This window comes from Fringilla coelebs (genome assembly GCF_963513975.1).
Source record: "Fringilla coelebs genome assembly, chromosome: 2".
NCBI classification, from domain to species: Eukaryota; Metazoa; Chordata; class Aves; order Passeriformes; family Fringillidae; genus Fringilla; species Fringilla coelebs.
In genome coordinates, this window is record NC_140029.1 from 56880690 (window position 1) to 56904927 (window position 24238).

General features: G+C 34.9%; 1 protein-coding gene across 1 annotated transcript in view; it reads left to right on the forward strand.

The window, feature by feature from the left end:
• DIAPH3 (diaphanous related formin 3) overlaps positions 1 to 24238 on the forward strand; it is a gene marked incomplete at both ends in the record, with an annotated part of 197483 nt that overhangs the window by 25302 nt on the left and 147943 nt on the right. Inside the window, 13 exons of the mRNA XM_084226963.1 lie at positions 120 to 224; positions 5814 to 5944; positions 7978 to 8052; positions 8219 to 8288; positions 8674 to 8810; positions 9259 to 9364; positions 17098 to 17208; positions 17622 to 17754; positions 18475 to 18586; positions 19766 to 19884; positions 20005 to 20069; positions 20672 to 20776; positions 23022 to 23357. Of these exons, the coding sequence (XP_084083089.1) occupies positions 120 to 224; positions 5814 to 5944; positions 7978 to 8052; positions 8219 to 8288; positions 8674 to 8810; positions 9259 to 9364; positions 17098 to 17208; positions 17622 to 17754; positions 18475 to 18586; positions 19766 to 19884; positions 20005 to 20069; positions 20672 to 20776; positions 23022 to 23357 (1605 nt within the window). The remainder of the gene's footprint in view (positions 1 to 119; positions 225 to 5813; positions 5945 to 7977; positions 8053 to 8218; positions 8289 to 8673; positions 8811 to 9258; positions 9365 to 17097; positions 17209 to 17621; positions 17755 to 18474; positions 18587 to 19765; positions 19885 to 20004; positions 20070 to 20671; positions 20777 to 23021; positions 23358 to 24238) is intronic.

Sequence of the window (24238 nt, forward strand, 5' to 3'; positions counted from 1 at the left end):
TTGCATAAGTTTGTATTTTTGTGTCTTTATTTATTTATTTCAGTATCTTGCATTAAAATAATTCTGTTGGCATATGGCATTTAAGATTGTTTTTTCTTTTTTTTCCTATCCCATTCTAGGAGGATATGAATTTAAATGAAGACAAGAAGATGCCATTGAGAGAAAAGGATTTTAATACCAAAAAAGAAATGGTGATGCAGTATATTAGCACTGCTTCCAAGTCTGTAAGTAAATGACTAAAAGCTTACATTATTCCCTATTGGTCAGAAAAAGTGATGCATGCATGTTACATTCCTTTGACAAACTTCTGTTTCTCATAGTGATCTTTAAAAATGTTTGTGTCTGTCTTACTGGTTTACAAGTCACAGTGGCAGATAGTCACTTGTACTTGAAATGTGTCTTCTATACAGAAACCAGCATTTTTTTTTTTTAGTAAGGGTACGACTAAGAGTAGAGATGGAAAGATTCTGCAAAAACTTCTTGCAAAAGTTTGGTGCGAACCTTTTTATTTTCTAGCATTGTTTAAAAATAATTCCACTGATGAGCCTTTTCCATGCCTGACTTAGAGTTCCATGTTTGATGCTATGTAATAGCTGATAATGAAAGTACTGTGCACAAAATCAATTATTGTCCATTTTTTACCTATAATGATTGGTTGTTCTAAAGCAGTGCAAAGAGTTGTATATAAAGGCCAAATTAAGGATTCAGTTGGCATAAGAAAAACTGCCTAGTTTTTGCAGAGTGGGAACTGACTCCTGTGCTAAATGCTGCATAGCTAATCCTGTCCTCAGATATTCTGATTGTTTTAGAATTCATATGTTTGAATCTTCAACTCTCACTGCTGTATGTAACTACAGATATCAGTAAAAATTGTCTGGATATAATTATAACTAAATACTGAGAAATTAAAACATTAAACATAGTAATTTTTGTGAGATGTTTATCTTACTGTCTACTTCACATGATGTATATTATTAGTGTTATGCTTTAGCACTTTTAGTAAGGTAGGTATGCCTAGTGCAGGACCTAACTGCCTGGAGATTACTTTATTTAAGATGAGTTTATCAAAGGCGTGAATCTTCTCTATAGTTTAACAGGTCCTTAATACCAGAAGACTAGGTCTAGCTTGTTCTTCTTTTTCAGAGAGATTGCATGGGAAATCAAGAAACTTCAGACTAGTAGATCTTACAACATTATTGAAATTTTACCTACCTTAAATAGTATGTGAGGATTTATATATCATTGGCACCCCTAGCCTCTATATGTATTTTAAGACCTCTGTTGTTTGATCTAAAAAGTAATGTGATAATAGAACATGACTGGCTGTGCAGTGTTGCTGCATTCACATCTGCTGCTGAAATCATAGCATGCTGATGGTGGTGATGTTAAGGCCCTCTTTGTCTAGAAAAAGGTTTTCATGTCTTTGCTTCTTGGCCGCAGAGTATGTATTATTGGTCCTTCTTTCTGAGTGCCATTTACAATTTTCCTTTTTTCTTTGGATGCTGTCACACTTGTGTTTTGGCAATGGAGCTTCTTTCACTATGCCCAGAGGTATAAGGTGCTTTGTTGAAGAGGACAGGTCTGTTTCCTCCCCCAGGGCAATGATTTTTTGCCACACACTGTTGTCTTGTGTGTTTTCCTAAGGTCCCCAACAGCATTTTCTCTTTTCTGTTCCCTTCCTCTGCTGCTAGACTATGTATTCCTCTTTCTGTGGTGGGAGATGACTAAAGACCAATCCATGCACGGAAACTTGTCTTTCCTGAACTCTCTTTTTGCTGTTGTGTCTTAACTGGAAGTGACATTCACCTGTTGTATATTGGGAGAAGCTGTTTCAGTGAGGCACAGATTCAGTACTTTGGTCCAGTTGTGCTGCAGATGATTTCATATTAGTGCTGGAGCTCTTGGGATGGGAAATTCCTTCCTTTGCCATTGAAAACTCTTTGTTCTGGGCATGCTCTTTCATTCCCCAAGTTAGTTGGACTGAGTGTCTTCTGAGTATAGAGAGAACAGTGCACTGTATCCCAAGAGTTCTTGGCTAACTTTTGGTGTACCTTGACTTTGTGGAAGTATTCTACTTTTTTGGAGCAGGTTGAAATGCCACGTAGCTCCTGACTATTGTGTGCAACTAATCCTGTCTTGGGCCTCTCCTTCTATAAGTGATACTGCAGTAACTTCTTTTGGTGGTTCGTACTTCTTTTCATACTTCTTGAACTTTAAGGAGATGGGTGCTAAGGTATTTTGCCTTGGGAAAGATATCCTCAATCACAAATGTTATGGAGAGTACTGAGCATGTTTCATTTAAAGTAATTATCATTTTAAGAACTATTAAAATGAAGAATAGAGACTGCATTGCTAATGAATCAATGAAAATGAAACAGCCTCTGGTGATCAAAGTGGGCTCTACTGTAATCAAAGCTTTATCGTTGACCTCAGGGTCAGGGTTTCTCTTTCTCAGAAGTGCACAACTTCTTTCCAATAATCACAAATCACATCTCTTTGCATAGTAATACTTGCAGAAAAGAAAAGTTTTGAAAATAAAATTCCATGTTATGGGGTTAATAGTCAAGGGGAAATAAAAGTAGTATTGCTATCATGTTATTCAACCATAGGTTTTGCTGTTTTATATGTTCAAAATGCACAAACTGGGTTTTTAAAGTGAATTTTCTTCTCAGTATTTTGTTTTTGTTTTTCTCATTGTGCCCTTGTGATGTTTTAACTAGATTAATTAATGCTGACTTCATGCTGCATCTGCTCACAGACCAGTTGTTCTTCAGTTGAGCAATTAAGTTTCTAGAGGCACTGATGCCTCAAGATATTTCCTGTTTCTCAGTAAAGTTGAACATTTTGAACTTAAGCAGCTTTTCTCATGCTGAAATAAGCTAATATAATCTGTTTCACAATTGATACCAAATGCAGCTCTCATTTTATTTAAGCAGCGGCAGATGTATCATATTCTTATTATGTTGCAGAACTTTGGCGTAACTATGAATAAGTGCTACTTAGCACTGTGGTAGTTTGTTATACAGACATTCACAGTTTACTGGTTCTTTTGCATAGGGTAATGTTCCAGTGGGAACTGAGTCTGAAATGGATGACTGGTTACTCTCTGGATGTTGATATGAGTCTGCACTGCGTGTGGCACTATTTTCAGATGGGTCACATCTGAAATGTCATTCTAGTGAATTCTTCTAGGCTTACTGGGCTCCTGTCCCATGTGACCTTTGCACTGCACACGCTTGCTATTGATTATATTACATTCCTTCCAAAATATCTTCTAACCATCTTAACTGTATGTCCTGTTCATATGGCTGTCCTATATGACTGTGCATCAAAAGAAAGAAATTTTACTGACAACTTAAAAGTATTTTGGTTATATCAGTTTTGTCAATTTTACAGCAGGAACTGCTGGGAGAAGTCACTGGAAATGACAGATTCTCCACACAGGATATTAATCCTTACGCTTAGGCATACAAGTACTGCTTATCAAGTAGTGTATGCACATCAGGAGCTGCCAGTAGATTTTCTGAGACTTCTTGAAATTTCCAACTCTCTTGTAACATTTAGTTGAATACTTTGTCATGAAGGCTGCTGGAAGTTTGGTCATTTTGTCTCTAGTCAGTTTGTTATCTTATCTATGCAGAGTCCAGCTGGAATGATCCATGAAAGAAAACTCAAAATACTGAGTTTTGTTTTGTTTGTGGGAACACTTATTGTTCCTGATTTTTGAAAATTTTCTCTGGGTTTCCTAGATCTGTCTTCCAGATTCTCACCTCAACCCCCATCCTTTGCTGTACATACCATCTACTTTTTTTCATGGACCATAGTTATTGGAAGTTACCCTCATACTTAAGCAAGTAGGGAGATCTATCAATTCAGAAGCATGTTTGGAATGACATTCCATATATTACATATGATGTTTCAAAATATAACATGAGATGCTCTATTTTGAAACATCATATGTTTCAAAGAGACATATGAGATATGACATGAGATAACATGAGATGCTGTATTTTTGAGATGATTCCTGGCAGCAGGTGTTTTTTTGTTTGTTTGGTTGTTGGGTTTTTTTTTTTTTTTTTTTAGTTGTTTTTGTTGTTTTTGTTTTGGTTTTCTTTTTTGGTGTCTGGAGCATCTGTTATGAAGTCTGAGGAAATATAGTTGGAGTGGAGACTATTATAGCCTCCAATGTTCTGTTGTCACAGAGTCATGGAATAGAATTAGACTGGAAAGGACCCTGGAGATAGTCACATCCAATTTCTTATCTATTCCAATTTTAATATCTCTGATAGGGGAGACTACACAGTGTGCCTGAGCAACCTGTTCCAGTGCTTTGCCAGCCTCATGCTTAAGAAGACAGAGGGAGGAGAGGGGAATTTTGTGTTCATCTTATGTTTAACCAATTTCCTGTACTTCAATTTGTTCTTCTTGTCCTTTCACTGATAGGGTTCCCCTGAGCCTTCTCTTCTTGGGGCTAAACCATCTCAGTTCTACCAGCCTCTCTCTCCATGCACTACAGATTCTCTTGTAATTGTGTCCACAGCCCTTTCTGGACTCATTCCAATATGTCCATGTCTCTCATGCTGGGCAGTGAGGAACTGGACAGAATTCTCCAGATGTCTCACCACTGCTAAGCTGATGGGAAGGGTCATCTCCCTCATCCAGCTGGTGATGCACTTACCTGTGGTCAGCTTGTCATCCATCACAACCCCTATTTTTCTACAAGCCTACATTCCAGCTGGTAGCCTCAGCACACATTGGTGCATGGGTTTATTCCTCCTCAGGTTCAAGATTTAGAGTTTTCTGTTGTGGAACTTCCTGAAACTCCTCTGCCCATTTTTCCTGTCTGTTGATGTCCCTCTGGATGGCAGCTCAGCAGCCTGGTCTGTCTCTGTACGCTTCCCAGCTTTTAACTTCATTTCTTTGCTAGAAACTATTTAATTGTCTTCTACTTCATAGAAGAAAAGATTACTTCTCAGTATTTCCTGAGGATCTAACGAAGGGAGAAAACATCACCTCTATGAAACTAGCTATAATAATATAATGAGACTACCTCACCTTTACACTGAATAATTTCAAGTTAATATTACACTGCAAGTCTAATTCTTTTCAATTACTGACTTAAGCCACTAGTTAATCAGGAAGTATTTAGTAAGTCTCTTTGTGCAACATGACAGTTGTGCTTCTATTTTCAAAAAAAAGAAGTCTTGCACTGAATTAAGTCAAATCTAAGTTTTATGCACCATTGTATGCTTGCTTTTTTGTATTTAGATAGATTCTGTAGAAAATATATCTATTCTTCATGTGAAATGGATACTAGGTGGACTAGACTTTTTAGTTTTTGATGTCTACAAGAATGCCTACTTCTGCAAGAGCAGAAGTTACTGCAGTAACATGCTGAGTGTTCTGGTATCTTGCTTCTTTGCTCTGTGTGCTTATGTGAGTGCAGTAACCCTTCTGGACATGTGCCCTGTGATCTCTTCAGAGGACCTCATAATTGGTCTTTCCTTCTGTTGAATATTAAGATGCTTGCAATGCATAAACAGAATCCATTCAATACAAAAACTTTATTTCACTGAGCATGTGTGATAAATTTGTACATTTCATGCCTGTTGTTTTTGTCTGCTGATAATAAATTTATTCATAAAATGACCAAATTTAGTCAGTATTTGGCAAATAGTAGATAGGCATCAGTTATGGGCTTATAGGTCTACATTATTTATTTTTCAAGGAACAAAAATGAAGTTTAACCATTCATAATTTTTTTAAGTTCTATATGCACCAAATAAAAAACAAGTGTATTTTCTGTGTTTCAGGGAAGTCTCAAGAACAGTAGGAAGATTTCTCCCCAAGAATTTATTCAGGATTTAAAATCTGGGTCAATGGATGAAAGACTAGTCACTTGCTTAGAATCTCTCCGTGTGTCCTTGACTAGTAATCCTGTCAGGTAACATCATTAGCACATGTTGAAGGATTAATCATATTCTAATTTCTTAATGGATTAAAATTAATGGATATGTAAAAGGTTTTCCAGTTAATGAGTATGTATGCATTAGTGAATGATTTTAACTTCTTTCTGTTTCATTGATTATGTATCCTTTGTAGGTCTGGTATTTTTAATAGAGTTGGCTGCTCTATACAAGGTAATACTAAGAGAAGGTAAATTAAATGTGGTGCAGAAGCAGTTCCCTTTGTTTTCTAGTGCTAAGTAGGCAATTGTTTTTCATTTTAATTTTTGGAATATTTTCTAAATCTTTGATCTTCTAACTTATTTTTGTCAAGGTAATCAATAATGGGAGTCAGGCACCTTGGTGTAAGTTTGTTCACCAGAAAACATATTTATTTCTAAATGTGTGCTGCTGCTTCTGTTGAATGTACTTTAGGCTTTCTTCTTTCCCTCCTTTCTTCTGGTATTTTTTTCTGTACCTGTAGTGTTTATCTATACAGAAGAAAGCACAACATTTGTTTACCTGTGCTTTATTGAAGGAAGGTTAACTCTTCAGTAACCATTGATAAGTCATAATTTTAATTTATTCCATGCAGCTTCATTTCTGAATGCTGACTTTAATTCATTAAATTGTATTTTTTCCTATTCTATTCTAATTACATCCTTTTGTTTAGAGTTACCACTTAAGGCAGTGGTTGTACACATAATTTGGGGAAACTGTTTAGGGTGTAGTTTAAAATAATGCAAATGAAATGTAGGGACATGATTAGAAAAGGATTGCACAACTTTCTTTTCTCTGTGTCCGGCTTGGCAGAGTCACTGATATGGGTCATCTCTATGCATATTTGCTTCTTTCCTTCTATTATTTTGTTTCTGAATTGGGTTGTCTTATTTAGAATATATAATGGTCTATGTGGAAGAATAAATACATGCTTTACAGTAGCCCGAGTTATTCTCACATGGGATTTTCAATTAGTCTTTTTTGTAAATTGTATTTTTAGTTCACAGAGAAAATCTAAATCAAATGTTACTGAGTTGTTTGGTCTCTGGTACTTAGAAACAGGCATTGAAATCCATGGTTTACTTCAAAAAGCTGTGGTTTTTTTCCCATCACTATAAAAAGTAAGCTTCTAAAAGGACAATCTTGGTCACTAATCTTCAAGTAAATAATTTAGGTGTTTTGACCTCACAGTTGCCAGCACAGTTCATTAAAAGTGATTCAAGTGATCTAGTCCTACATATTATTGCAGATAACTAGTTCTCTGCAACTATTTCTTCCCCTTTTGTGTAATAGTTGCAACAGATTGAATTTCATTAAGAGGACATTTTTAATAAATACACTGAAAATAGAGGCACTGATAACTTAGTATTTTGTCAGAATGACAAAAAGCTGAGTGTTTTCTTTGGGTAGTGTAAGTAGTTTTTGTTCCTTTGTGGAAGCAGAGGTAAAGGCAGTAAGAATGCATCAGTACTTTAGTCGATTATCCCTAGCTGTTGGATGTGCAGCAAAGTGGCTGCTCATATTTCTGCTAATACAAAATTTTCAAATAAGTGAATCTAGTAGGATTATCTTTAGGACAGATATGGGCCAGATCTGCCAAAAATAGTTGCCAGTTATTTGCCTAATCTGTTTCAGAAGAAAACACCCATCCAAGAATGAGAGAATCTATTTTCATCATGTATTTACTTTTAGAAGAAAAAAAATAAAAGTATCTGGTTTTCTCTTCCTCCAATTGTTAGTGCTGCTGTCAGTGTGGTGTTACTTGTATTTGATATCAAGGGGTTTTGAGTAATACTAAACAGGATCATGAGGTATCTGTCTCATGAAAAAACAATTGGCCAAGGATTTAACCTCACCAAAAGATGCCTTTGGTAGTAGCTGAAATTTTAAATTTTTGTTGTGCTCTCTTGGAGATATTTTGGGTTTAACACCAACCAGTTATGTATGCTTTTATTTATGGTGAAAATTTTCTTTCACTGTGATTAGTCTTCTACATGTCAAGTTTTTAAAATGTCTTTTTTTTTTCTCATAGCTGGGTTGTAAACTTTGGCCGAGAAGGTCTGGGACTGCTGTTGGATGTTTTGGAACGATTGGTTGAGACAAAAAAGTAAGGATTTAATATAAAATTAGCTTTTCTAAATATAAATAGAATATAAATTACATATAATCTCTAATTATATCTATAAATATCTTAATATAAAGTCTTAATACAAAGTTAGCTTTTCTTAATATTTAAAGAGCATTTTTTTACACTAAATTTTTTATTTACTCAGTCAGGACAGACTTGTGAAAAGAAGTCAGCATAAAGTTATACAGTGTTTGAGAGCCTTCATGAATAATAAGGTATGGGATTTTATTTATTCTAGAATCGAAATTGCTACAGTTCAATTAGATAAGGTACCTGATGAGTATAAGTCTGTGCAATTTGAGGAAGTGGTGGGTTGGTTGGTTGTGGTTTGAAGTTCTTTCTGTCTGCCAGAAGTCTGCCACTTTTTCTCTGAAATATTCAAAATAAATAATGTAAACTTTTGATGCTGTTATATGCCCTTCTTACAGAATAAGTGACCTGTTTGCGACTTTTCTCTCAGGTTTTTTTTTTGGTGATTATTTCACAGACTAAAATGTCATTTGAAATACTTACTTGAGGGGAACAAACCATTGGTGTCATTATTAGGTACTTGATGGTCATTTGGATTCCCTTCCTTACAAATACTCTTCTGTTATTTAGTATGGGTTGGAAAGAATTTTGGGAGAAGAGAGGAGCCTTTTGTTGCTGGCCAAAGCAATCGATCCCAAGCAAACTAACATGATGACGGATATAGTTAAACTCTTATCTGCAATGTGCATTGTAGGAGAGGAAAACACGTGAGTACTGTATTTAAGCAAGAAATGGTAAGGTAATTTTACAATATCCCAAATTATAGTTATATCTGAATGAAATTATAAAACTTTTAAATTAGGTTTGAAAGTAATATCTGTATTATATTGTCAATTTTCAGCATACCTTTGTAGGTTTTTTTATCGTGGCCATATCAGTGAGTTTTCTTTTTCACATCTGGATGTACTAGTTAGATGGAAATAGTTATGCAGCAATTCTTTCGCTTCATATTAGCATACTTTTTTTAACCCTTGTGATCCAGTAAGTCATTCTTTGGTTACAAAAATCTCTAAAGGCAACAAGTATTGCTTAAACATCCTAAATTTGTTTACAAGAAATTGAGGCAGGTGAATAATTTGGCAACATGGCTTTTAAGGCAGCAAATAAACAAGTTGAAATATCTCTTCTGAGTGAAATTATTTTCTTTTCTCACAGCCTTGAAAAAATATTGGAAGCTGTAACAGCAGCAGCAGAGGAGAGGAATGTTGATAGATTCTCCCCTATTGTAGAAGGTCTTCAGGATAACTCAGTTCAGCTGCAAGTAAGTAATTTTTTTTAATCACTGCAACAAGTGAAAATAAAATTACATGCTTTTCTGGACTGAACAAGTCATCACAATAAAAAGGAGTAGGGATACTGTTTCAAGTTGGAGTCAAATTGTGGAATATTGTTTATCATTTTGTCTTTTAAGGTGTGGCATGGGAAGATTCGGCCTAGAAACATGGGGGTGTTGCAAGTCAATTTGTTGATTTTTCACTGAGATCTTACCTTTGCGAGTCAAAAGACAGTATATATTTAAAATGAAGTATAAGTCATTTGTTTTGATGCAAAAAGATGATATCACTTCTGGAAATATTTGTTGAAATTGAATATTGATTATAGTAAAAAACCAAGTTTTTAGGCAACTGCATTTTATAATTAATGTTTTAAATCATTCAGTCTGTCTCTCATGCTCATTTTATGATAATGCACTCAGAAGGTCTGAGGAAAGAAAACTTTCACCTTATTTTCAATTTGCTTCAGTTGGATGTAGAGTTTACTGCAGGAAGGCACAAAGTATTAGCTTTGTTTGAATGATCGTTATAAATCATTGGTCTGAGAGTGTAGGTATGAACTAATTGATATTCATGTAATCAGGTTGAACTGAGAGCTGTTCATAATTTAAAATCTTTAAAATCTTCTACTATCTTGCTTAACATATTTATTTGCTTACATGAGACATATTTCTACTTGCTTAAATCGTATTTTGGCTTAAACTACAAATCTTTATTCTTATTTCATGTCTGTTTCACTATTCTATTCTAAAGCTTCAAGCCTTCTCCAAGGTCTTGGGTCAAACACTGTATCCATCTCTATCTCTGAGCTTTTATGTTTGTGGCCTTGGTAGCTCTCTATGCTTGCATTTCTCACATCAATTCTTTGTTACTATTACAAAAATAGTAAAAGATTAATGTTTGAAAGAAATGCTTGCCTTACTCTGCTTTTATATTAAATAGTTCATGTCTGACAATAAAAGTTGCTGTTTGTTTCATTTGTCTCTCAGAAAAGCTAACCATAAAGGAATATTTGCAGGTGGGGAATTGTTTGTAGCTCAATTTTGCCAGTACCAATGGAATTCTCTTTTGAAAAATTGTCCCTTCATCCTTACCCCTTCTCTCTTGTAATCATAGACTGTTTTGCGTTGGAAGGCCCTTTAAAGGTCATGTGCTTCCAACCCAGCTACCATGAGGGGGCTTCTTTTTACCAGACCAGGTTGCTCAAGGCCTAGTTCAATTTCATCTTGGACACTTCCAGGGATGGGGCATCCAAAGTTTCCCTGGACTATCCATGAATTTTATCGAATTTCAAAAAAATTCTGAGATATCAGTTTTTCTCTGGGATATTAAAAAAAATTAAAATATTTTGATTTTAAAAATATTAATGATTAATTAATCATTATTTGATTTATTGATTCAATACTTTGGATTACAGAAATTCTTTTTTCAATTCCAGGATTGTTGTATCTGAGTTAAGAGAATTCAAGAGTCTAGAGCATATAAGAATTTGAGGACTACCAAGTTGAAATTAGGAGGATGTTGGTGTGAGTGTAATGCTGAATTTTCAGGGCTTGTGTATATTTGCATCTGTGTAGATTTAATGAAGGAAAAAAAACTACTGTAGATTTAATACAGAAAAAAAGCTACCATCTGCAAGTTAAGTTAGTCCTTTGTACCTCTCGTTTTACCCAAGATGGTAAAATGCCTGCTGTTTGCAAGGGTACTCAGCTCCATGAGCAAGATACTACTGGTGAGATAATCAAATCAGTTCAGAAAACTTCAGCTGAGTTACCTATGCACTAGCACTTTTAACTTTTCTAGGACTAATCTTCAAATATTAAAAAAGTTTGTTTCCAGTAGTTATGCCTTCTATCAATTGGGCTATACCTCCAACTGGTATTTTGTTATCCTCTAATACAGAAGATAGAAGCATTGTTAAAAATGAGAATTTACTCTAAATGTTACCATTACAATATTTCTGCTAAAATACTTATGCTAAATATATCCATTTGGCTTTGCTGAGAGTGTTAGCCTAAAGTTCCTGCAAATACGTAATGCTTTGCCATTTAGTTTGCTATATCTTGTGTAGGCATGGAGACTCATTAAAAGTTCTCTTCTGTTTATTTTTTTTTTAGTTAAACTTTCATTAAAGTATGTTCCTTCTGCTAAAAGGCTTTTTGATATTTACTTTTTCAGACTTCATAAATGGTTGCTAGATATCTATTTTTTAAGACCAGAAAAATCAAGCCTCCTCATGTGAATCAGCTGTAAACTTTTCTAACAATGACATTGACCTGGTGGTTAATTTGACAGGGTTTTAATGAGACAGAAGTTTACAGTTGTCAGTTACTTGGCATACTTGCCTTGATTGTCTGCTTGATGTATGTATGCTTGCTTTGTGGCAGTTCAATTTGACACTAACAACTGACCTTTTCAATTTTGAATTGACTTAACATTTCTGTTACTAGAAGACTGAATACATAAAAGGCCTCAGTAGGGTGATTTTTGTATTTTTAGTGAAAGCTCTATCTATTTTTTGCATTTGTTGAATGCAAAAGATGTTCTATCTTTCATAAAATCCAGAATTATGAAAGGCATACTTAATTGAGTTTGGTTCAAGACAAGATTAGTAGTCTTATTCTGAAAATATAGCTACAGCCAGGAGTAATATCGAGTTCTAGTGTTGTTAACGTAAATGTAGTTTAACGTCCTAAGCCTAAGACACATATAGGGTAATCTGGTACCTTGTGTATTCATTATGACAATTGAAAAGTCTAATATGTTACTTGTTCAAGTCATGGAGGCAGGAAATACAGCTCCTCTGACACAACCCATTTTGATATGTAAGAAAGTTAAGAAAATAACAACAACAACAACTTGTTTGTTGCCTACTTCTCATTCTTCTAGGAAAATCAAATGAGTGATTATACTCTCTAACAATCAGTTTTCATCACTACTTCTCAAGCAGGTGGTTTAACTAACAGGAGAGTGCTATTCTTCCATGCAGATCTAGTTGCAGATGCCAGCTCCTTCAAATTTTCCAGTTAGAACTGAGAAGAGGAACACTAGGGAAGCAAAGGTGCAGTTTTTCCCGGTTAAGTTCCTGAAAAATGAATACTACTCATCCCTGTGGAAACATGCAGGTTCATGCATATCCTAGGAGAAACATTTTTATGAGAAAGTAAAAGATCCGAGGTATTCATCAATAGCCTTATCCTCCCAGTATTTTCAATTGTCAGGGAATACCATTTAATCTTTATCATTTAATAATATTAGGATGTGAGATGGCTGTGACATTTTGGTTTGCTGAATAACTTGATGATTCTTGGTTGCTCTGTGCTAATGAGGTCCTTTCCATAACTGCTTATGTAATAGGGTCAATCAGAACAAAGCTTACCTTACCTAAATGTCAAGACTGCACAAACTAATTTCGAATTATTGTGGCCTTGTGTGGTTTAAGTCTTTTATGCTAACTCCTAGGTATTGAATTAGTTTCACTTGGTGTGTGATTTAAATGTTTGTGATCTTCTATCAGGTTCCTGCTATTGCCTTTATCTTTGTTCCTTTAAAAAGTTTTTAAACTTAGAAAAAAGATTTTCTGATCTTATTTGTTCAAATCTAGATGTGTAAGCATTGTCCCTTGCTTAAACTTGTTTTTCTTTCCTCTTGTATTAGTTTTTCTCATTCTGCTTTTTGTAGGCTTATGTTTGGGACTTTCACTATTACCTTGTATTCCTACGCAAATCAATAGTTAGCTGATATTATCCAGTGGATCTTTGTCTTGTTTGTTCCAGGAAGGCTAAAGTATATTCTTGTTCTGAGCCGCAATTTAATTCTCACTTGATCAAATTTGACTAGAAATACTAGAATAGCAGTACATCTTACTGATGAATTTCTTGCTTTTTATCGTTGTATCACGGCTCTGTTTGAGTAACACATGTGCACATGTACTGTGTTGATTTGGTAAATTTAAAGAAAATAATCTTTTTTTGGATACAATTGCATCTGTAGGTATCCTTTCATTGAAATTGCTCTGATATCTCAAAGATAAAACTATAGTTTGCTCTTGATCAGGATTTTCATAGTAGTACTTTTTCAGTCTCTGATTGACTCTTCCCTGATAGTTTAAATCATCTGTGATAACTGCTGTTTCCTTGCACGACAGTCCATTCGCATAGTGTTTCACAGGAAAACATACTGTGTTTTAAACTGTTGTCATAACAATGACAAAGATTCCAAATTGTATATAATCAAACAACATGGAGTTGAAATGTAAATGTAACCTTGTAGTACTCTACTTTGGTACTGACTCTGTGGTAGTGAAGTCTACAATCATTGAAATGCCTCACTGATGTTAACAGGAGAGCAGGTGTTGGTGGCAGCTGTCAGTGCACTGAATTACTGATTTTTGAATGGCACAACTAATTGAATCCAGAAAATGCAATTGAATGAAAGATTTTGTACTCCAGAGAGATGAATTGTAGATTATGTAACTTGTTTCAACTAAATAAGATCAAAATTAGGGGAAGGAAAAATTTTAATCTTGGCTGTTCAAGGGGAGGACAAATACTCATAAAGTGGACCCATACCAAAACAAATTAAAAAAGCTTTAAGAATAAAGCCCATAATCAGATAATAAGACAATATATTCTTTAAGGTTTTATTGCAGTAAATATAATTGGTTTTGTTGCTTGCATTTTAAACCACTTGTGATGTCCAAATTCTTCTGTTGTGACCTTGTAACTTGTGCAGTTTGTGGGCCTAAAACACCTGGTATTCAAAGCTAAGGACTTAATTTTTAGTCTAAGTGATGTCTTAGTGGTGTAATAAAATTGCTCTCACTAGTGCTAACACTTCTCCACCCCATCCCACGCCTGTACATTTCTATGTTTCATTTATGGTCATATTCTATCCACTAATTACAGAAATGTATGTAATGGTAAACTTCATGCCAGAAACTTCTACAAGGCTAAGAAAAATGTTCAAGTAGTGGGGTGATAGTGATTCTGTTACTAGACAAATTCTGTTGCAACTAAGTAAGTCAAAACTGAGCTCCAGACAGGCAAGCCAAGTCTCGATGAAGCCTGAGAGCTCTGGAAGCATGTGGTGTTAGCTTCATACAAAACCTGTAGCCGGTTACTAGCAAAAATAAGTGGGCTACAAGGCTGTGTATTCTGAACAAGACTGTAGAGGTCTACAGACAAATATTCAATATGAGGAGCTTTATCTGTGTTCAGAGTACTTGGTTGTGCAGCAGAACCTCTCATTTCTGTTGGTTGCTGTCAAGACAATTCCTTGGAAGATTTCATGCAGTCTACTTTTGAAAAGTAGACTGGACACCTTAGCTGGTTTCAAAATTTTTGGTATTGTGGTGTCAGTGTTTGGATGTAAGAGAATTATATTATTTGTATTTATCTTTTGGTTGTTGTAATTTCCTTTGCTGGGGTTAGCACCCTTCTATGTTACCTATGCTCTGACAGTAACAAACATATCAGGAAAAAGTACTTGCGCAGAAACAGGCTTGAAGAACAATACAGAGGTTTTGTTGGAATTTGAAGAAAATAATTGATAAGTTAACAAAGTCCTATTTTCCCCTAAGTTTCTAAAATACTGTAGACATACTTACAGAAGCAAATTGTATAAAATGAGGGCAATAACACATTTCAGGGAGGAGAAGTATCATAAGAATTGTTCTGACAGGAACTATAAAGATGAAAAATCCACTGTGACAGTAAAAGGCTCGAATTGTTATCTATTTAGCAGCTTTATAAGAAGAGAAGAATAACCAAGGGTTGTTTCTTATTTATAACGTCAAAGAAGCCCCAAATCAGGAAGATCTTTCTCCAGGAAATACTTTCTGTAAGGCAAAGCAGTCAATGTTGTGGTGTTGTTAGCTATATTCCTATTTAACTGAGTTCTTTTAAAGCTGAGTGGTACTAATGTAATGCCAATACCTTTCTGAAAGAAAGCACACCGTAAGTATATTCCACTTTGATAAGTGAGGCTATTTACTTTTCCTCATCAGGTGATGATCTAATTGCCCTTACTGTAAAGAATATGGAGAGGGGACAGGAGCAGGCTTTCATTGCCTGGCCAAAGTCTGTTAAACACTTTGCTAACAAAACATACAAAGGCAGACTTACAGTGAGGCAGGGGAGAAAACATTAGGAAACATTACTTGAACAGAATTTATTATGACATAATTTTTGAGCCATAGAAATCTTCAGAAGTTGAAAAGATGGTCCCAGCTCCTAATGCAGAGTTGTGGGGCCCTCAAGATTCTCTTTTCAAATGGCTCCAAATACCATAATTTGTGGGTTTGGGTGAAGAATAATACCCTATGCTTAATTGGGTCATTCTAACCCTTGGTCCCTAAAAACCTGTTGTAGCTCACAGTCTGCTTGATTTTATCAGCAGGTTCACATTAACAGATTGTTTACATTTGTTACATCTCTGTTCTCATCGCTAAGCTGTTCTCTTCTAGAGTGTTAGCTAGTAAGTTCCTCTACATAGACTAACACTGCAGTCAAACAGGCCTAAATTATGCTAATTGCCATTCACCTCCATAACAGTTCAGCTGAAGTAATATATAAAGCTACTCTCATGCTTAAATACCTTGCAGGAGGATTAAGGTGAGATAATGGTTGTGGTCTGTGCTATTATGTAACATTCCTTCTGGAAACCTAATGGGTGCTATTGTTTCTCACAGCCTGTATCAAAGTAGCTTGTACATCTTTGTACATAGTTGCTCTTGTGACCATGTGTAAATTCAGTACTTGGAATTCTGCATACTTTGAAGATGACTGGGATAGCATCTTTCCAGTATCACTTTTTGCCTAATGCATCATCATTTTTTAGACTATAAAAGGCTTTACAGCAAAGTATTTGAACCAGATTGCTTTAATTGTTGACATAGTATGTAAGGTCCAAATAGAATTCTAATGGTCTGGTGCTTTTTAAAAAGCCCTTAAAATGCTGGAATTACTTGAATAACATATTTTTTGTAAATTGAAGCAAAACGTGCGAACAGTAAAGATGGTAAAAAAAGGAAATAATGTCTCTTTTCATCCGTATTAGAGATAAACAGTAAGTTGCCATCGTTCTAAAGGCTTGTGAATCCAGACAGTGAATTCCTGCTGCTCCTGGCTATGGGTTTTCAAGATGAGTCTCTTAATTTTTCAGGAGGGTCTGCTCAGTAGTTGGCCTGATTCTTTCTTTTGAGCTGAAGAAGTGATTCTCATGAAGTATTCTGTAATACTTAGTATGTTTAAAGAATGACTATTTCAAAAACAAATGGAAAAAAAACCCTTTCTGTACTTCAGGCTCAGTTTAATTTACTTAGCATTTAAAAAAAAATATTTGTTTCACTGTACAGAGACTGTATTCTGTAACTAACTTCTTATATGTACGCATAGATAAATGTATATTTGCAATGATTTTTATATGTCCATTATTATGCTTTACCTGCTAAAGTTCATTGGCTAAAGGATATTTGATAAAAATGATAAAATTCAATGGAGTGATAAAATATTTAATTGTAATGGAAATTTGTGAACTAGAATTTGATATTTATGGCTCATGTGGCTGATCAGGAATTTAAGTAGCTTAGTTATAAGGTTACAGTAGTTTCATAATTAGAAATTATGTAATGTGTAATTATTAGTTTGTTGTATCTTCTTGATTGTGATGCATATTGAAATCTTGGAAATAAGATAGTTTATTATTTACTCTATTACAGGTAGCTTGCATGCAGCTCATCAATGCTCTCGTTACATCTCCTGATGACTTGGATTTTAGGCTTCACATCAGAAATGAATTTATGCGCAGTGGATTGAAAGAACTATTGCCAGTAAGCATCTTGTCTTCTCTCGTTGCATTACTATTTAAATTTTTTAATTATTTGAGCCTGAGAGCGAGAATGGGAGAACAAGTTCTAATAAATTATTCTCAAAGGCATTTTACGAGAATCAGCCTTAAAATAAAAATGAAAAGGTGAAATGTGCTTTCTGCACTTTATTCTGATTTTATTCTGATTCCTCAGCATTTTATGACTTTGCTTAAGAACATGTGACATGCTGTTGTGCAAAAATTTTAAGCCAGCCTGAAGTTGTATTTACCTGTAGAATATTTAACTTAACTCATGTGTTCTTGTAATTTTAAACTTTTAACTAATATAAACTTATGGAATTTATTAAAAAGATACATTTATTTACATATGGAAATGCTAATTTTACAAGTCTTTGTGCTGTTTCTTCCTTGCAGCAACTACAATATATAAAGAACGAAGCACTAGATATTCAGTTGAAAGTGTTCAATGAACATAAAGAAGAAGACATGATTGAATTCTCTCATCGTTTAGAAGATATTAGATCTGAACTAGAATATCCTTTTGAGGGCTGATATGATCTTTGCTTGTGTCAGAAATAGTAGCCACTGGAGCAGGACACTGATCATTCCCCTGTAATAGGCACTGGTGAGGCTGTGCCTTGAATTTTCTGCTCAGTTTTGGGCCCCTCACGCACAGGAAGGACATGGAGGGGCTGGAGCGCGTCCAGAGAAGGTCTGGAGCACAAGTCCTATGAGGAGCGGCTGAGACAGCTGGAGTTATTCTGGAGAAGGATGCTGAGGGGGGCCTTGTAGCTCTTAATGGCTACCTGAAAGGAGGTTATAGTGAGGTGGAGGTTAGTCACTTCTCTGAGGTAACAAGTGACTGAATGAGAGGAAAGGGCCTCAAGGTATGCTGTATGAGGTTTAGATTGGGTAACAGAAAAAATTTCTCAGAGAAAGGGTTGTCAAGCACTGGAGTAGGCTGCCCAGGGAAGTGATGGAGTCCCCATCCCTGGAGATACTTAAAAAGATTCCTAGATGAGACATGTAGTGGCATGGTTGAATGATGGACTTGGCCGTGCTTGGCTAATAATTAGACTTGATCATCTTCTTAGAGGTCTATTCCAACATAAATGATTCAATGATATCAGCAGGACAAACATGAAAAAAATAAAGCATATAATGGGTATTTTTTTGCTATAATTTCTGTTTAAAGAAATTATCAGTAAACATTTGACTGCAAGTTTTTGATTCTTTGTTATTATTCTCCTTAATGCTTTCACTGAAGTTAATGATGTTTACAACATGGTGTGGAATACAGTTAAGGACACTAGTGCTGAAGGATATTTCCTTTCTATTCTCCAACATCTTTTGCTGATAAGAAATGATTATTTTATCCGGTATGTTTCATGCTGTGTTAAATGTTAATTATGGATTTTTTTTATTATTCAGTCATTAATAGAATGTTTCTTCCATAAATCCAATGATAGGTTTTAGTCTTTCTGTGTGGATTGTAATTTGTGAGCTCATGTTTAAAAGAATTAACTTGGAATCAATAATGCCATCTCTATGTTTTTCTCTCTTGTGCTTAGTGTATAATTTTATTTTATAAACATAGAAAACTATTTTTGTTAAGAGTTGGGCCTTATTGATTGCAAATGAACAGGAGAAATGTCTTAATCAGTTATAAATCATGGTAGTAACATTATAATTTTGTAGCGTATTTGAGTCAAAGGACAAAAATCAAGTATGCAAAGAAATGCACTTTATACAGAAATCTGAAAGCATGCCTAATGTAGAGTAACTTTTGGGTTGGAATTGAGTATTTTCAGTATACATTTTAGGTTAGTGTAGGCATGTTTGTGTCTCCTGGAAAATTCATCAGCAGTTACTTTAGTGTTTCAAGCTGACGAATACTTTCCTTCCAAAACTCTTGTGTTGTCTTTGAGGAAACACTGGAGGAATGAGGTATGAACTGAACATGGGCCATCTGTTTTCTGCACAACATTCTGCATAACCTTGCATTTCAGACAAGGTCTAGCACAGATGTATGTTTAAAGGTTAAGGGTGCTTGCCTGCCATGGGTACATCTGTGCTAGACTCTTCCACCTGAAAAGGTTTGAATTCACAGCTTGCATGTTCTGGGCAAGTGACCCAGCTGTCATACCCCCTGGCATTTTAGAACAAGGTGTTTTTCATTCCTTGTACTGAAGCAGGGCTGCAATGCACTTGTTCTTACAAAAGTCACAAAACTACTGGAATCAAGCTGAAGGAAGAGTTTTTTCTTCACTGAGAGGAAGCAGGAGGTGGTCTTTCCTTCCTATATTTCCACAGGGAGGGAGATGTAGATTTAACAATACAAGAATTATTTATCTTCAGTTAAAATACAAGAATTATTTATCTTAGGGCCACTGTTTTTTCAGGCTTTTTGTAAATTCCTTATGTGTAATAAACTGCCAAATGTAATTTTCCTTTGAAGCTTTTCAGCCCAAAGCTTTTGACTTTACTTTGTTCATAGACAAGATTTTAAGTATAGAATGATTTATAAATATCTTTAAAATACTCATCTCTGTCTTTAGTCCACAGTATTTCAAATTAATTGAAGAGTGTGTGTCACAGATAGTGTTACATCGAAGTGGAACAGACCCAGATTTCACGTATCGTAAGAGATTAGATATCGATTTCAGCCATTTACTAGGTAAGTACCATGTTTGGAAATGATTATGGCACCATACTTCCTTATATGAAACTGAATAGGTGATTAAGAATCTTGTGTTCCCTGCATATGTGTAACTGTGCTTGTGGATTTTTTTTCCAGATCTTTGTGTAGATAAAGCAAGATTAGAAGAATGTGAAGAGAAGGCTTCTGAACTTTCCAGAAAAGTAAGTCATTCTTCATCACATCATCATGTGATCAAAAGATGGACATGGGATTACTTAATAGATTAATGAATGGTATAACTGAACCATGTCATAGTTCTTAACTTCAATTTACTATTTGTTCTGGGTTAAAGTGGGAATTTGGGTGTTCCTTGTAGATTAGGAAGCCAAGTGGTGGGAAGTAGTTAACCTTAATTGAGAATCTTTGTACTTTTTAAGTTTTCATGTACAACTCTTCCAAAACCCAACTGAATACTTCAGCAGTTATCAGTTTGCCTAACAAAATAAACAGTGGGAGAATAAAAACAGACTCCTTCATATCTACAGACTGTATTAGTGTACATCCATGCCTTTTAAGCTACTCTGTGTAATACTAACTTAGTATAGGTTAAGTTTTTAGGTCATTTTGTATAGTGAAGACCTGTAGTGGTGATTCAGATGATTCTTCCACTCAGCAGACACATGGAAGTTGGAATGGCAGACATGTGTCCTTGGTATTGTTATCATGTGGGTTTTAAAAAGCACAAAAGGAAAAGCTGGAATTTAAAGAAACCATGCAGAACTGACTGGTACCAACAATTTTCGTCTTGTTTCTCTTTTCTTAGTTTGAAAAAGATTTTGTAGTTCATCAGGAGACCCAGGCCCTGCTTCAGAAAAAAGAGGAAAGAATCAATGCACTTGAAACAGAATTACAAGCCTATAAATCACAGGTAAAAGATGGTATAAATGAAATAATGTTTTTGAAAGGGCCTTCCTTTTGCATCTTCTTCAGCTTCTGATAGTATGGTTGAGAGGTTTTTCAAAGAATCTTTGTTATTGATTATTTATTATTGAATGTTAGTTTCTTTTATTTCTGTTTTATACAAATAATTGTAATGTGACATTAATTAGCTGTGAGTTCCCAGATGATCCTTTTTATGCCTGAGCTCAGTTAATTAAACTAGTTTCTTCTAATTAAACTGTACTAGTTTTGTTTGGGTTTTGCTTTCAGAGTCATACATTTCCAAAGTAATTAACCACATAGGGTAATAAGTTTTATGCTTTTAGATTAGCATTTGTCATTGTGATCTTTATCCCTGCACAGGAAATTGCTTATTATGCAGTTTGCTATACTGAGGCCTTACCATGGATATCCAGCAGTGAAAGAAATAACCTGTGGCTGGATAAGAACATTTCCTGATAATTTTTCAATTTTCAAGCATAAATAGATATTTTTAAATGTGATGGAGAGGAATAGTGCAGAGTAATACTTGAGTTACTTGTTACTGCTTCACCTCTTGAATCTATGTAAGGAGACTGTGTCACCAAGTGATTTTTCCTGTGTCTTATTTCTGGGAATAAGAAGAACAGTCTAAAAATGGCTAAAGAAGAAAGCATCAGAAAGACATGCTTTCTAGGAGTTTATTTTAATACTTCTGAGGATTTTAAAAAAATATTTATTGGCTTCTTTAATTTTCTTAGTGAGGAAAATTAATTTAGCTGTGCTTTGGTCTATTTAGAAATGTCATTCTAATTCACGTTTCTGCTCAAAATTTATTGTTGATGTCAAAGTCAAGCATTTAACCAAAGCAAGAAATTGTTGCATTCTAAAAAACCAAATATAGTAAGAGTGGCACATCATTCATTAAGAAAGTAATTTTCTGTGTGTATCTTGAAGTCATACTTAAATATTTTTTGTAAGTGAAATTGGTTTCCTCCCTCTTTTACTTTTTCGGTTATCCACTGCATTAAATACAACTTTTCTTACATGTAGGCATAGAGCATAACGTATGATTCTGCTCATTAATTTTCATACCATGAATTATCCCACTGATGTTGATGGGATACATGAAAAGTTGTGAGAACTTTTCAATCAGGTGATTGATTACCGCACCTTAGTACTTTTAAATTTTGGCTTCTCTATGGCATCAATTGCTACTTAGCATGTTGACTTCTATCTCTAATACTACTTTTTTTCCCTGGTCTCCATTCCTTTACTCTCTTCTTGATGTTGATGTATTTCTTTCATTTCTGGAGCCCAACTGTTCAGTGTCTATTTGTCAGTGTAAACAATGCTTATGCTCAGAAACATTTTCAAAACATTTTCAAAACATTTTCATGCTGTTGTGCATGCATTTATTTGTATTCATTGATATTCAGCTATTTCCTTTTAGAAATTTAAATTTTTTTGCATATTGTATTTCCTTTAATTTTCTGAAATAACCAGTTTCAGCTTATAGTTAGTTGAAGAGGTAATTAGTGCTATCACCAGTAGATAAATATTTCTTATTTATTCTTTTGTTGTTTTTGTCAGATACTTTCTCTTTTATGTTTGCAGGCCTGTGATAAATTTTTCAAATAGTAGTAGTAATTTTATTGGACTTGCTGAAGTCCTAATCCTATTTTGATACATTACACATGTCATTTCTATATGGAATAAGAAGCTAGTGTGTAAGGAAGGTTAATTTTTGAAAGGATATTTTTTCATTGTTGCCTCACGTTTTAAATTCCGAAGAATAAAAATGCTCCGACGTTGGAAGATACCTGTTTTTCAATAGAATTAATCTCTTTGGATTTTGCTGTAATGTACTTGGACTGTTTCTCTGTCATCTGTAGGAGACTAGGATGTTACTTTTTTTTTTAATTTGTGTTAAACCATGGTAGACTAGATAAGGTCTCAGGATATCTATCATACCCTTTTTAGCTCATGGTCAGTGAAATACAAAAAGTGGGAAACACCATTTCAGTTTGTCATTTTTGGTGTGCACCTCCCAGGTCTGAATGTCCACTTCAAACATTGACACATCCGATAATGAAATCAAAAGCACATTGGGCTTGTTATCATTCTTATTTGACTGTTCTATACAAATGGCATTGACTTTCAACTGGCTTTTTGTATTTAATTTATAAACTATGATTGTTGCAGCATTTTGTTGATAAAACAGTGAAACTGAATAAGACTATTTTCCTTATCAGTATGGCTCTCTGCCACCTGGTTTTCTGCCATCAACTCATGGACGTGCATCTGTTGTTCCACGGGAAGGTGCAGGACCACATCAATTTCCACCCCCTCCTCCTCCACCGCTGCCTTCTAATGGAGCAATTCCACCACCACCGCCTCCCCCTCCTCCTCCACCACTTCTGAATAGCTTGGGAGCTCCTCTGGGTTTTGGTGGTGCTCCTCCACCACCACCTCTGCCAGGCCTGCCTGGAATACAGTGGTCCCCGCCTTCATGTGCTTTGCCATTTGGAATGAAGCCTAAAAAAGAATTCAAACCTGAGGTTACCATGAAACGACTCAACTGGTCTAAGGTAGTGTTGATTAAAGACAAATACTTGATGTAAAATCTGACATTGAACTTGGAGAAAATAGGTTGTCACAAGTAAGACTAGATAAGCAATTTATACATTAGTTAAAATTATGTGAGATATGAATACTTTCTGTCTTTAGCTTTTCATTGTTTGTTGAAAACTGTGTTTCATTAACTCATGAATCATCTGGGCAATTATCTGTTGACTTTATGAGATGCCTGGAAAAGTCAGTTCTGGTCTAGAATAACACAACCTTGATAGCAGGATTCTTCTTATGCTTCCTATTATGCCTCGTTTTTCAGCAGACTCCTTATGTTGGATCAGTCACTGAACTATACTGAGAGCTATACAGTTTCCAAACAAGTGTCTTCCACTCTGGAGTGGAAAGAAGGACTGCAGGTCTCTCCATTTGTCTGTAGTACTTCAATGTACTTACATAAATTTAATGGCTGACAAAATACAGACTGAAGTTGGTTGGTTTTGGTTTTGTTTTTTTCTCCTTCTCCATTGTGACAAGATTAATTATACCAGTCTACTGAGTTTGGAAACTATAATTATTTAGACTAAAAATAAGTCAGTAAAGAGATTTTCACAATTATTGAAGTAATCAAAGCTAAATTCTGAAAAGTAAGGTACTTAGTATCTAGTTAAACCAACTGTGTTCAGAGATTATTTGAAGTTTACCCAAATTTTAACTCTAGACCAAAGCTAATTTTCTCCTTTTAGATCTTGGATAAGAGAGTGTGTTGTCTGCATTGTTAGAATCAGGTTTTTTCCAAACCCACTTATTTTAAGTTTTATTATTTTTAATGAGAAATATATTAACAACTCTGAAGATCAGTTGTGTACTAAAAATTAACATGTTTTACAGAGATCTTAAA